Here is a 15114-nt window from a genome sequence, read left to right as displayed (position 1 = left end):
ATATATATATATATGTATATAAATATATGTATATATCAAAACAGATGAAGGGCATAAAGGCTTGACGCTGGCATGCTCATAACATCTAAGTTTTTCAGTGATGTACCCTACTGTAGATTATGTACAAAAAGAAAAAAAAAAAACAATAATCATTTTAGCAATTCATTCTGTCTGAGTCTGCACCTGTTTGTTCAATTTATAGAGTTTATACTCTTATAATGAGCCACACCCTACCAACTAAAAAAACTACTACTGCACTCCCTATTTTCATCACCATGGCTGAAGGGTTTTTGGGGGGTCTGGTGAGGAGTCTCCGTCTGCTTGTGAGGGGTGGGGTGAGAAATGGAGATGAGGCAGAGGGAGAGGCCAGATAGAGGGGAGGTAGAGTTGGAGGGGAGAGGGATAGGGAGACAGGCCCAAGCGGCCCGCAGTGGGAGGACGTCCCATGCCTGTGGCGGCTGCAGCGGCAGCCTGGACTGAGGAAGTGTGCTTTGGGGGGGGGCTGAGCAGCAGGCAGCAGAAGCAGTTCAGGATCCAAGCAAAAAAGGCTTCCATTTTTATCATCGACAGCCACAGCAAAAGGCCGAGGAGAGCACCGGGTCCAGCTGGGATAAAGTGAGCTCCGAGAAGCGGGCTGTGATCAACCTGAGAGCAGATTCCAGCAGAAGAAAATGAGCCTCTCAGCCTGCATTAAGCCTGTATGACGGGGCTGAGGGCTCTTTGATCAGGACTTTACTCGACTCTTTCTCTTTCAGCTGCTCTGACTGACAAAGGGAAACAGAATAGAAAAAAAAGAAGAATCAAAGTACTCGCTTTCAGTTTGAAAAGGTAAGGCATGGTGTCTGAACTTTTTCCACGGTCAATCATAAGCGGGGAGGGTTTTAAAGTCGGCTGGTCAGTACTTTTAAAAGCAGGATTAGACCTCCACACACTGCAGTACCTTTCAACATCCTCCCTTTTCTGTTTAGCCCTATTCTCAGTCACATTTCATTGAGTTTGCTCATTTATTCAAAGTGCAAAACAGGGCTCTGCTCTGTATTTACTTTGGCTGTGAGTCCCACTAAAACCAGGCGTGTGTGTGTGTGTGTGTGTGAGTGATTTGCTTGTGTGTATATGTGTGTGTGTGTGTTTGTGCTCCAGCTCTTCCAGCAGCACTGTGGAGACAGAGAAGGGAGTCATTCAAACTGAACAAGCACTGATCTTGTGATTTTCTTTTTTTATTTAATGTGAAAAAGTATTATTTACAGCCTTTGAATTGAACTGCCTGAAGCTTGTTTGACCCCTGTGAGTCTTTTTAGCTTTTCAAAAGTATTCCTCAATGAATTATGTTTTGCAATGGCTATAATTTGGGGTTCCTTGCTGTTGTGGGTTATGGTGTACTGGAGACCTTTTTATAATGTGAAACATATGGGGCCTTTCTTGTGGGAGACTTGTACCTAGTAGTCTATAGATCTCCAAAAGAAACAAGCCTTTTTTTATTGTCCTTTGTTGGCGGTTTGGACCCCTCGGTTGGTGGATAGATGATGGAGATGATCAGAATAGGAGAGTTTGGCTTTTTTTCTTTGAGCTACAGCTGCTGCGTGGTATTTGCGGCCTTAGGGCTATGTTTCTCAGGCAGCCATTGTTGATGACATGTACAAGCATTCTTACATCACAGCAGCTACACCCCTCTTCACCTGAATATCTGTCCCTCCCTTTCCCTGCTTGGAAATCAGACACACACCTGCATTTACACCCGCCTGTGCACCTTTCTTCCAAGCAACATAAACCATGCAGGTCGTTCTGAACATTTTGCAGCCTAAACTCTTTCAAGATCAGCTTTAATTACAGACCCAGCGAGACAGGAGAAACATTTTTCAGCTGGCAATTATAGCTTTTGTTGGTGGTTCTATTTTGAGGTCAGAGTCGTATGAACAATATCTGCCCCTCAAGGCGAAAAGAAATGTACGTCAGTTACCCAAAGTGTCCAGTTTTTTCCCCTCGCTGATAACAGGCGGCAGTTACAAAGGACTGGCAGAGCGACTGATGAGTGGTGATCCTGATAGTGAGGTTTGGACAGGTGGGTTGTCAGAGGGTTGGGGTTGTTTACTGTAAGCAGAACACTGTGATCTAACACTGGAGGGAACAGCATGGAACTGAGCACTGGGGGCATTTCACTGTGTCACAGCAGTGCCACGGCCACTTGGCTGACATGTGTAAGTCATTAAACGGAGAGAAGGAGACCCGGAGAAGGAATGAGTATGAAAGCAATAAAGGGGCAAAGAATGGCAAGAAAGAGGAGAAATAAAAAGAGAGATGGAGGGAATGAGGGAGTGAGAGTGGGAACGTAATCCATTTTGGAACGCATTCCACTATGACCTTGGGATAGAGAACGGTAATTAGGGTGTTTTAGGAGCCTGAAGGGTGCACAGATTTGCTCAGAGCCAGTGCTGTCATTTTTATTCCCTTCAAAATATCTTGTGAAATTGCGGGACAAATACATGTTAGAGTTCCAGAGTTACTAAATAAACTTGCTAAAAATACCCAGCTCCCCCGTCCTGTGGCTTTTTTTCTTTCTATAGTTCTCATGGTTTTGTTTATTCCAGTACTCCAGCAGTGAAAGGGTGTCAAAGCCACAGCGCAAACATATAGAGCCCCTGACAGGAAAAGGCCAGAACAAACTGTGGCCTTGTCCCTCTCCGGGCCCTTCAGCCAGCCTGTTATGTCACTGTGGACATGTTATCCCGCAGTATGAGGCGTGTGCTCGTGCCAAGTAGGAATACTAGGCGGTTTGGAACAGTGGAGCTGATGGTATCGAAGTTATTAGGTGGCTATTAGATGTGAATGCTAAATACCAACCGGGAGCTATAGCCAGAGGACAAGGGCAAAGGAACAAATCTGTTCTGGTTGTACAACTCTTGTCATCTGATGGCAACGGGCATGAATAGTTCTTTTCATGAGCTGGGCAAACAAAGAAATAAAGCTAAATTTAGGAAAAATGCAGTAAGTAGAAAAAAAGAAAAACAGCTTTTTCCTGAGGCATTTATGGCACTTTAGGTGTTACTCAGGTTCGCAGACAAACAGTTTAGGAGATCATTAATCTGTCCAGTGTCTCCCAAAGAGACAGTAGTGTAATGTATGTGTAGCTGCTTTTTTTTTTTTTTTTCCATAGGTGCAAAACAGAGCCAGTTCCTACATGCTGGGTTGGATGAGCTTTATCACCCCACTCTGAATTGGAGCTCTAACCGTAGCTGAGGAAGCACTGCAGTCTGTACCAGATAAAGTCTGTGCTGATGTGTAACAAGGGGTTGGAGAAGTGTTGTTTTTTTTCTTCTCCTGTTAGTAAGGAATATCAGTGAAGCTATTTTTCATTTCAGACGCACAATTTCAGTTTAATGGACCTATAATAATATTTAAGTTGTCACGAAATGGAGGCTGTTGCCACAACACGTCAATCATAAACTAGAAGCTGGAGCCAACAGAAGCAATTCAGTTAGATTTTGTGAATGGGGGATGGGGACGCCTTGATTGCTTTCATATGTGTGCAGGCGTGATGTTTGTGTAAATTTTCGTTTTATTTAATTAAATTCACTTTCACACTTTGCATGGTTTAGTAATCTGCAACCCTTTCATTTAAATATGGAGCAATTAATTAGGTAGATATAAGTCTCTTATCTGGTAAAACTAGACTACAGTTCGGTGGTTGCAGCCCCTCCAATATAAGGATTTAATGCTTTTCTGCTTCACAACATGGAATCCTTTGTGGGTATCTTTCTGGTGAAACTCGGGGCTTTGATGGTAACTTGGAATGATAATTATGTTACATTTTTGACATTTCACAGAGTAAACATTGGATCCACAAAGAATGGATGCCAAAAAATAAAAGTTGCCCAAATGGCAATTTAAGCTTAACTTGTTTCTTTCATGGTCATTGCCGCACTGCTTTTTTTATGTGCTTCCTGTAACCTTAAATTAGGGGTGCCCTGGTAGCTAGTAGGGATCACGCCTGCGTAACAAGGCTGAGTCCTCGTTGCAGGGGTCATGGGATCAAGTCCGACCCGTGGCCCTTTGCTGTGTCATCTCCTCTCTCTCCCTTTCTTGAGCTGTCCTATCGATTGAAGGCAAAAAGACTCCCCAAAAATATTTTTAAAAATAAGATTAAAAAAACCTTTGTATAACGTATGTAGAATAAATTTTCTCCCTTCCCACATTTGACCAAGACTCCCTATAGCTGTATTTATTCTTCCACTGGTTTTCACAAGTATGTAAAAGCAATCTGCGTGATGATGGCCACACTGAAATCCCTAATGGAAAATACAGTCAGGGAGTCTGTAGACATGTAGCAACCAGCCTGATCACATACAAACAAACTTTCGCGTAAACGGACTCTGGTTGCTGTGGCTCAACCCCAGTCTCGGGAGAGACTTATTATTTTGCGACAGACAAGCATGCACAGTTTTTGCCAACTGTTGTCACCGCAGTGGACTCAAAAATGAAAACAACCATGAGGTCACTGTTCACATGATTAGGCCACGATTTAACCCTTAGGGTCTGACTAACAGATGTCTGGAACTTTTTTTTTGCAGTTTATGTCCTATTACATGATGCAGCCTTCTTTCATCTTGTCGTTCACCTGCTCGTACAAAATGGAAGATTCCGTGCAGTGCGGACCAGGTGGAGGGTGTGGCTCCTGAAATAGAAACAGGCTTCCTCCCAGAACTTTAAGATGCCTTCCCACTTAAGTCTTTTTACTCATCAATGGAATGTTTGATTAATTTATTTTCAGCGTTGTTCTGGGTAATTGAAAAAAAGGTATTTGAAGCCGGTCCCAAGTGATGGTCATGCATGTGTGAACGTGGCTGACAGCACCCACGCAGCCTAGTCAAGCTCTTACCTGCAGGGGTTGGAGCTGGGGGAGCCAGACACACCCTAATCCCCCAACATCCTGACCTTAGTAAACCTGTTGCAGCTTGCCCACGGTAGACCTGGCAACCTGTTTTCTCCGATCTCTCTGCCTGCCCCTCTACCAGCCTTGCTCTCACAGTGCCATGGGTGGGCTCGGGATTTGAGTTCCTTGGCACTGCTTATTCTGCCTTTGTGAGCTAATGCTGTGCCTCAAACCAGGAACAAAAGCAGTCAGTGCAAATTAAAGACCAATTATCTTTAGTGCGTGCTGGGGCAAGTCGCTCATGTTAGCTTGAATGATGAGTGGGAGAAGTGAGAGGTCTAGTAAGAAAATGATGTTGTTTGCTGCAGCGTTACGCGTGAATAATGAATGTAAAATGAATACGCCTCAGGTTGATTTTTAGAAATGTTATCGTTTATTTTTTAATGTGATATGTTGGCTACTTTTGTGCATCTTTATCGGTTTCATTTGAATTGGTTAGAAACTTTATTTGTTTTTGTCACTTAATTTAATAGTTTTTATTTTTTTGACAACGATGTGCTTTCTTGCTGAAGGTTAGACAAGAAGATTGATATCACTCTCATGGCTGTCTGTTGAATATAAAGCTACTACTACTAGTACTACTACTGCTTTTTAAAAACTCCTTTAAAACAAAAAATCTTTATACTCATGATTGCAGCACCAAATTAATTAACTGTTTTTTCACACTTCTGGGTCACATGGAGGTTAAGTGTTGGTTAGATGGATATCCTTCCCATCTCCAGTTAGCATAGTACTTTTACACTTCCAAAACATTAGCCTTCTTCCCATGCCCCTGCCCTGGAGATACACAGGGCCTAAGTACTGGCTGAACCTCTTCATTAATTTCCCATTAGTCAACAGTTTTTCCTCAGAGTCTCGGGGGAAATAGACTAACCCCACCATTAGTTCCAACAATCCCTGAGGACCCCCCCAACTCCCACCACCTCCCCCAACACACACGCACACACACACACACACTCACAAAACCCCAACCCCGTTTCCCAGAGTGATGACCTCTTCATACACATGGCCTCTTTCATTCCGCTCTGAGGGTTGGTTTAAGCTGTGGCTACACTGTCCCTGGTTTATGGCTCCCTCCCTGGCCCCCTTCAAAGTGTTGGGCTGTAGCCTGCAGTCATTGCAAACTTAATTGATGGACACATTCTTGACTATGGATCATTTTAATCACAACAAACAATTGGAGTCATTCAAGAAGGATGATGATATCTTTGGCAGCTTGAGGAATGCGTTTGTGTTTGTGGGAGTGTGTGATTGTGTGAAATCTGAAACATTTATCAGGCTCAATTGATCAGTTTTTCTCTTACAAATGCTACCCAAGAGTATAGAGTTATTTTATTTATAGTCATCAACATACAACCTAATTCTGACCCCAAATAGTAGGATTTGGTTTGGTTTGATTTATTGACCACAGTCTAATAAATCAGGTTTTGATATAACTAGAACTGAAACGATTAGTTGATTAATTTATTTGTTGACCGACAGAAATTAAATGGCAACTATTCATAAATTCATCGTTAAAGTAAAAAATGACAAACATTTTCTGTTTCTAGCTTCTCAAATGTAAGAATTTGCTCAATGTTCTGTTGTTTATATACATGGCTTTATATGCATAACCCTAGAAAGAACAAGTTATTGTTTTTTCTTCACAGTCTACCAACCCATATCATTCAATGTCTGGCATCAAGAAATATTTAAGTGAAGTAAAGTCATAGCCACCCAAATCAAATCAGACAACAGTTGTATGACATAGTTCAAAATGCTAATTAAAGTAAATAAAAAAGTAAAAAATGAAAAGCATATTAAGATATTCACATATAAAGAGTGTCCTGGCTATGATAGCTTGCAAACACAGCATAAGAACACAAACTATAAAACACCAACCCAAACTTAATGAGACTAACACACATCACGACACTAAAATACAAAAAAGCATTGGCAGCCGGAAGACAACGCGTCCAGTTTCTGAAGCAGTGATTTGAGTTTACAGAGAGACTAAACATTACAATTTTAGATCTAAGAAGGTTCCAGACAGAGGGAGCAGCATATGTATTTTGCTGTAGCTGTGACTTTCTTTAGCGCACCAGAGGCAACGGCTGCAACTCATCACTGTTTTTAATTCCCAATAAAAATTATATGTAAATAAAGATTGTTTTTTTTCAGAGTAATAATGTTTTTAGTCCATAGAATGTCATAAAATAGTCAAAAACTTCAAGATGATGACTTTAAATTGTGGGTTTTGTCCGACTGACAGTCAAAAACCTGAATATGTTCATTTGAAAATCATATAAAACAATAGAGGGAAACAACAAATCCTTACAATTATTAAGCTGGAAACAACAAATGTTCATGGTCACTTGAAACATTGCCAGGTGACTTATTGATTAATCGACTAATGGTGTCAGCACTGGTGATAGCAGACAACACTTATATTATATTCTCTGGCTGACAAAACTGGCAAAGAGCATACAGAGATGACTAGATAAGAGGGTAAGGGATGAGTCTGTGGATGTGGTGGGGTGAGACAGGCTCTCTCTAGACCACCACTGCAGGAAGTGCATGGCCATGAGGTCACAGGGACACGCCATCACTCAGGGATTTACAGCAACTGGTTTCAACCGGAGTTGTTTGAAAGTTTTTTTTTTTTGTCTTTGTCATTGTTGCTCTGACTGACTGACAGTGGATACTAGATTGCTGGTGGTCAGTCTTTTGATAACACTGCACCGTATCTCTTTTTTCCTCCAGAGATAAGTGGCAATCATCTCTCACACGTCTTTGATATATTGTTTCGTTTCAACCGCTACAGTATTTGTGACACACACTGTTGACCGTTTCCGTGCAAACAAGACACCCTCTGTCATACAATCTGGAATTGAGGTCAGTCTCTAAAGATATCTGCGGGGAAGCGTGGACACAATGACTAAAGCTGAGGACTTTGACCGTCAAATATTGACTCAAGCAAAGTCACTTGCCTAAAGCGTGAGGTAATTGAAGGGCCTGTGTCTCTGCTTCGTTATTTTTAACAGGAAGTCCCAAGATTCATGATGGAGGAGGGATATGAACTCGACCTGACGTACATCACGGAGCGTATCATCGCTGTGTCCTTCCCCCGAGGGTGCTCAGAGGAGGTCTACTCTCACAACCTGAAGGATGTCACGCGAATGCTCAAGTCCAAGCATGCAGATAATTACCTGGTCAGTGCTCCATCCATGTGCTGCTCACCGTCTCACCTTGAAATGAGCTGAAGTCAAGTGTCAAAGTGCAAACAGTATTGATGTCGGGGGCTGATGGGATATTGACATGAGAGTATTGACCTCAGGGTAATCTAAGACGCAGTCTTAAAGCAGGATGCGACAATCTTTAAGACAACATTTTCAAGTCATGGGCTCTGTTGTGTGTTTTCTTTAGATTATCAACCTGTCAGAGAAAAGGCATGATCTCTCTAGAATGAACCCCAAGGTAGGTTTACGTGACACTGTGTCATTTACATAAAATAAGCTAATATAATCATAGCAGGATGAGTATATAAATATAGATCAATTTGGAAAATAACAAATACAATACATTTAAATGGCAAAATAGACCTCTGTTTATCCTCTTTGCTCAGCTGTATCTAACCAGCTATAGTATACAGCATACTATTAATTGGTAACGCACAGGGAGTTGTATGTTTACAGTGAGTGGTGTGTTTTCAGACATTGGATACAGGCTGGCCGGACATGCACGCTCCACCTCTGGATAAGATCTGCACCATCTGTAAGGCCATGGAAAGCTGGCTCAATGCTGACCCTCTTCACGTGGTGGTTATACACTGCAGGGTGAGCATCTGCAGGTTGTTTTGTAGCAGCTGTATTTCAGTGTTGTATTAATTTAATAGTAATAATTAGGCGATTATTCTAGATTTAAATACATTGTGATTGATTGATTGATTGATTGACAATGACCAAACTACCCACCAACTGTCATTATATTCTTTTCAAAAGTTGCTATATCCTGATTGATGCCTGAAAATATGTGACACCACCTTTTTCTAAGTTAGCCATGCCCACTTGCCCCCACACATAGAGAAGAGCACAGATAAAAAAGAAATACAGATTTGTGTCATGTGAAATAATCAACACTGATGTATGTGTGTTTATGTAGGATCCCATCATTCATAGTTGGAAGATTGAGAAAATAAGTATCTAAGTATTTAAAACAGCAAAAACTGCAAGTGTTGCATGTGTAGTGATTAATCCCGTGGCGTTTCTTGTTTCTTTAGGGCGGCAAAGGTCGAATTGGAGTCATCATTTCATCCTTTGTGCATTTCACAGACATTTCCGCCAGGTAACCACTACCATGCGTCACATTTTTCATGTAGCTTTAAATGTTGTTTGCTCTAAAGTCAGGATTTATCATAAAATGAGTGTACCCACTCTCCATGGCAGCAAATGATATCAACAACAACCCACAACAGTTGAAGGAGACTCATTCCGTAGACCACAACGTCATTGCCTAACCACGGCTGATTTATTTACCTTTTTTTAATGTAGGGTCAAGGTGATTCAGAAAGTGAGTCAAAGAAAAGGCACCTCTTTCAAAGACAACCGCACAGTTTAAGCCATGAATCACCCCGTATTGAATTGCATGAATCAACTCGGAAACATGTTAGTTACTGTAATAGCTTCTGGCCACAGTGTCAGGTTCACGAAATCCATTCATCACGACAAAAAACGATTCTAAATTTTCTAACCATTGTCAGCTATACTAAGCCTTTAAGTAAAGAGATGCAGCAAACATTAGAGAGGGCAACGTGGTGTTCTGCCACTATGAAGATCCATTCTGCTCACAGAAGTCATTGTGGAATGAGCACACATTGGCCTTCAACTTAGCCCCTGCCTCCCACTGAGGAAGACCGGGTCGGCAAGGCAGATACGAAAGACAGAGGGTAAAAAGAGGTAGAGGAAGAGATAGGGAAACAATGAGGCAGATTTACAATGGAATAGATTCGGGGATGGTGGGGGGTGGTGGGGGCAGAGGGAGAGGGCCGACGAGAGAGAAACAGAGCTGTGGTGAAAAGGCTCCAGCGCCTGTTGGTTTTAGGTCTGTCTGAATAGCAGAGCTGTGCACACACTCTGTCCTCCTCTCCCCCTCCGTGTTTACTTAAGGCTGGCATTCTCTTCCTCTCTGCTGGAATCCCCTGTCTCTCCGGTTACTTTCACTCTTGTCCATTATGCATGTGTTTGCGTGTGTGTGTCCTAATTTAAGTTAGGGTTAACACTATTCAATTATAGAGCAGCGGAGTGTAATCCCTCTCTGGAGTCATAATTACCTAAAGTGTTTAATGTGTCTCTCTGTCTCCCTCAAAGTGCTGATCAGGCATTGGACCGCTTCGCGATGAGGAAATACTATGATGATAAGGTCTCAGCTCTGATGACACCTTCACAGAAACGGTAAGACCCAAAACTCAAGCACGCCCTTCTGTCTACCAACATGTGTCTGTCCATGTGTTGTTTGACTGGTGCTTTGTTGACCCACATCCAAACATATTCATGTCCCAGACGCACCTGATTCAATATAAAACTTTGCATGTCCTGGTGCTGTTTGTCCATTTTCTTCACTGAAAAGCCCACCATTGTTGATCATTGTAATGAGAATGGGACCCCATGGTGATCTGGTATAATCCTGACCCTGTATATTGCTGTGAATCATCATTGCCCACACTGATGGCTCTTCTCCAAGCTGTCTTGACCCCAAGTTTATGTGAAATAAACATTTAGCAATTACAACATAGACAGATGAGCTCATATAAGTAATGCTGGTTATCCTTCAATTTTTTCTTTATACTAGTGCAGATTTGGTACCTGAATTTCAGTACCAAAACCGAGATGGTAGTTTTTCCTATGCTTTACTATGAGGCATACAAACATGTTTTTCCGCACACATTTTTCAAAAGAAACCACACTTTTCAAATGTTAAATGTTGTCTTACAGCAATAGTTTGACTTTCTTGGAAAATGGTAATTAATGTGCTTTCTTGCTGAGAGTTAAATGATAATGTCTGTATGTTTAATATGAAGCTACAGCCCCCAGCTACTTAGCCTAGCTTAGCATAAAGACTGTAAAAGGGGAGCTTGGTACTGTCCAAAGCCAACAAAATCCACTTAGCAGCATCTCTAAAGCTCACAAATTAACACATTGTATGCCGTGTCAGGGAGTCTGGAGTCTTGTCAAATGTGTGAAGTTGCCAGGCAACCAGTGGGAAGTCACTACTACCAGAAAATAAATTGTCTGGCACATAAACACCCATAAAATCAATCAATAAAAAGATTGTTGTTTTTACACTTACACTGTTGTACAGATTAAACAAATGACATATGACATGTTATTTAGTGAGCTATAGGTGTTCTCGAAGGCAGATTCTTTGTATTCTTTATTTTGACAGAGCCAGGCTATCCTTTTCCTGATTATGTCATAGTGATGTCACCAGGGTTATCTCAGTTTGGGCTTTAGGATTACAATCGTTTTTTTCTAAAAGTTAGAAACTAGCAGCTTCAGTATGAAAACGAGGACATTTGCCAGGCAGGGACAGTCTAATGAAAAAATGTCGTCAAGTTGCACTGTGGGAAGTGTAGGATAGAGTATTTGTGGAGCTTGACTCATACAAGAGATTAAAAGCCTGTATATCTCGACCTTGTGATACATCTTCGGAGTACCCCTTAACTTTGACTTAGTAAAATACATTCTAAAGTGTGCAAAGTTGTGGTGATCATAATATTTATATGATTAAAAGAAAGGAAACAAGACTACTTGACAGATTTGACTGCTCGGTGCCACAGACACATTTCGGTCTGTCACTAAAAAAATTATGTTTGATATCTATCAATAATTATTTCTTGGTTGTAGGAATACTTTGCATATATATATTGCATATTATTTACATCCAGCTTTGTGCTTTCATGTCAGGTATGTTTGGATCCTCAACAGTCTTCTAAGTGGATCCATGAAGATCAATGCCTCACCCTTGTTCCTGCACTGTGTCATTCTTCACGGGATACCAAACTTTGACGCCACTGGAGGTTAAACTCATATTGTTTACCACTATACACAGCTGCCTCTCCCAATGAAAATACAGTTGTTGCTACCATGACAGTATACAAGAATCCAGACACAACCACATCAGAGCTGGAGCAGTAAACAAGATGGAGACTTATCTGTACTTTATATCTTTTTCTTTTTCCAACACGCATGCATGCTCAGACAGATAGAGCTACTTGCCTTCTTTATGGGTTCCCAGTAAATCCATGGGAATTCACACCCATGCTTGCTTGTAAATTGCTGTTTTCTCTAATTTGATTGAAACAACAGAGGTCTTCGTCACACTGTGGAGCTGAAATGCCTTTCTCACAACAACAGCTTATCACACTTCTGAGCAAAACAATCTGAGAGGCTACCTGTGAAGATCTTACCTAACAGGCTACTTGAGGTCATGTTATTACGAACCTTTACGAATAAAAATTATTTATTTGAGAATTAATCTCTTTTTTTTCAGTATGTCGTCCGTACATCAAGGTTTACCAGGGAATGCAAGCGGTGTATTCATCTGGAATCTAGTAAGTAGCTTGTGGTGATGTTAATATTGTTGACTTCACATCAAAGCAATTTTCTGTTTTACTGAGTTTAATGCTGATTTTAATTCAGAGTTACTGCTCTCTATAAATATCTGCGATTGCTTCCAAACTCACTTTCACTGACTCATCTGTTGTTTCTCTTCCAGTCACATTGGTCCAGGCCACAGAGACCGGGTATGCATCACCCTGGAGCCTGCCCAGCTTCTAAAAGGAGACATAATGGTTCGAAAATCAAAAGATGCCTTTTCAGAGTTTCTGACATCAGTATTGATTATAGTAATCACAGTATTTTTGTATGTTCTTTTGTAGATTAAATGCTATCACAAGAGTGACATGACTTCAGAACGTGAAGTTATTTTCCGGCTGCAGTTCCACACGGGAGCAGTGCAGGGCTACAACCTGATGTTTGAAAAAGAGGACATGGAGACTGCCAACAAAGGTAGACCTGAAAACCCCCTGAGAACAGGTCTTGACGTGCTGCCTTTAGTTTACAGCAACTCAAGGTCCATGCAGCATCTGCAGGGCTTGGCCTGGACTTAATTTAGAATTGGCACTTTGAGACCAATAATCTTGTTTTCCCAAACATGTTATGTGTACTGACAGAAGCAGCATTCATCTTCCCATTTCTGAGTGGCCACACTAATGGCATTCCTGTGTGCTTACATTCCAGATCCCAGATTTGCAGATTATGGTAAAGTGGAGCTGGTGTTCTCCGAGGGACCAGAGAGGATCCCAGGTAGATTCCTAACGCTTCAGTTTTTTTGAAAAGTTGCTACAGGGAGAGGTAGTTGGACAAGCAGACAGTTTCTTTTTCCATTTTTCCCTTCGCGCTGTCCTGTGCTGTGTTCCTCCCCCTCTGCCCCCTGGTGAGAAGGGATGTGGAATGCTGCAGAGGGGAAATGTAGTGTGAAGTGTGTGCTGACAGAGAGGTAAAGAAGCACAGCATGTGCTGCCCCAGAGCCCCACAGGAGTAAAACTATGTTGTGGGTCTGTGTGTGTGTGTGTGTGTATGTCTTCAATAGTAGTAGTAGTAGTAGTCCCGCAGCAATATGGTGTAGATATTATTTCAATCTACATCATCAGAGGTGAAAATGAAACCTTGAATGACGTTTGTGTGGATTTTATTTGTTATTATTATTCCATGATAAACTGAGGCTATTTTTTGAAAGGAATAGTTAGGAAATGTGCTTATTCACTTTCTTGTTCAATGTCACTGTCATGTCTGCACGCTAGGCTAAATATGAATATAATATTATTAGCTGAACTTAACATAAAGACAGGAAGGGAAAGGGCTAGCTTGGCTCAGTACAAAGGTTAAAAACAAACTACCACCACCTCTAAAGTTCATTAATTAACACATTATGTCTGGTTTGTTAAATACTTACACAATGTAAAAACAAAAACAATCTAAGTTTACCTTTGGACTGAGCCAGGCTAGCTGTTTTTCCTGTTTCCAGTCTTTGTGCTAAGCTAAGCTAACTGTCTGCTAGCTGTGTCATATTAGGCATACAAACATGAAAGCAGCGGTATTGAACTTCTTTTCTTATTCTCTGCTAGAAAGGGAATAAGCATACTTTTTGCACCTGGTAAACACTGAAACCTTTTATTTTTTATTGTTTTGTATTGTTTATTGTTTGAGTAGTGAGATTTTCAGATAATAAATTTCTTCAGGACTGGATGATATGAAATGAGCAGGAATGATCATATCATAGTGATAAAATCCACTGGAAGCTGATTATATCAAAGTCTTTTAATCAATATCCTTTTTTTCCCCATGAGTCATTATTTTGTTTTTTACATTAACATAATGACAAATACTATTTTGTGCTACTTCCTGTGTTAAACACCTAGATACTGTATCTACAATAATGTTATGTTTGGGTCCAGGTGCCGACAGGTGGCAAAATGGGGCGGATGTTATTGTGGACTACAACACAGCAGATCCTCTAATCCGCTGGGACTCCTACCAGAACATCTGTGAAGGGGAAGGTATTGTTACTATGCTGCATTAGTCACTACATGACTCACAAGACTTTGTTATGACAGTGCCAAATCCTACCTAATAAATCAGACTCTGAGTGAAAACATCAGTAGCTGCTTTGTGAATGGAAGAAGTATGCGTAGGGTGTTATTCAGACATTAAGTCCCCCCCCTTTATCGCGCTATTACTTCAACGTGTTCTCTCTGTTTCTCACTTCCACAAACACACACAAACTCTTTTTCTCTCAGTGAATTAACACAGCGTGACAGGTCCTGTGCTCCATGTTATTGAGGCACTGCAGTGTGGCTGCATTAACATGCACGCAGTCACCACTAGCTTGGTTTATGTTTCAATCGTTGCTAACAGAAGTTATTACTCATGAGTGGGACTTAAATCCCAGGCAGGCAGGCAGGCTGGCCCTGTGGAAACACAACTTCTGTTATGGTGAGGAAAAGAAAATTAAAGCTAAAACGTACCTCTAGGTTGCTTTACGCTGGGCATGACAAACAGTGTTGTTTCTGTGTGGGGGGATAGGGAGGAGAGTTGTTGTATGTAGAAATGCTGAGTTCAGAGGAAGAGCAGTTAGTTCTCAGGAGATTT

At 41.3% G+C, this 15114-nt stretch overlaps 1 protein-coding gene across 1 annotated transcript in view; it reads left to right on the top strand.

The window, feature by feature from the left end:
• Positions 1-457: 457 nt before the first annotated feature.
• LOC118335094 (tensin-3-like) overlaps positions 458-15114 on the top strand; it is a 32279-nt gene continuing 17622 nt past the window's right edge. The window contains exons 1-12 of the mRNA XM_035671290.1: positions 458-828; positions 7951-8118; positions 8333-8383; positions 8620-8742; positions 9186-9250; positions 10273-10356; positions 11869-11981; positions 12455-12515; positions 12680-12755; positions 12843-12972; positions 13204-13269; positions 14421-14522. Of these exons, the coding sequence (XP_035527183.1) occupies positions 7966-8118; positions 8333-8383; positions 8620-8742; positions 9186-9250; positions 10273-10356; positions 11869-11981; positions 12455-12515; positions 12680-12755; positions 12843-12972; positions 13204-13269; positions 14421-14522 (1024 nt within the window). The 5' untranslated portion in view covers positions 458-828; positions 7951-7965. The remainder of the gene's footprint in view (positions 829-7950; positions 8119-8332; positions 8384-8619; positions 8743-9185; positions 9251-10272; positions 10357-11868; positions 11982-12454; positions 12516-12679; positions 12756-12842; positions 12973-13203; positions 13270-14420; positions 14523-15114) is intronic.

This window comes from Morone saxatilis, unplaced genomic scaffold (assembly GCF_004916995.1).
Source record: "Morone saxatilis isolate NCDOM2014 unplaced genomic scaffold, NCSU_SB_2.0 Contig23, whole genome shotgun sequence".
Taxonomy (NCBI): domain Eukaryota; kingdom Metazoa; phylum Chordata; class Actinopteri; family Moronidae; genus Morone; species Morone saxatilis.
The sequence above is the reverse complement of the archived record's forward strand: the minus strand, read 5'-3'. Positions and strand labels throughout refer to the sequence as shown.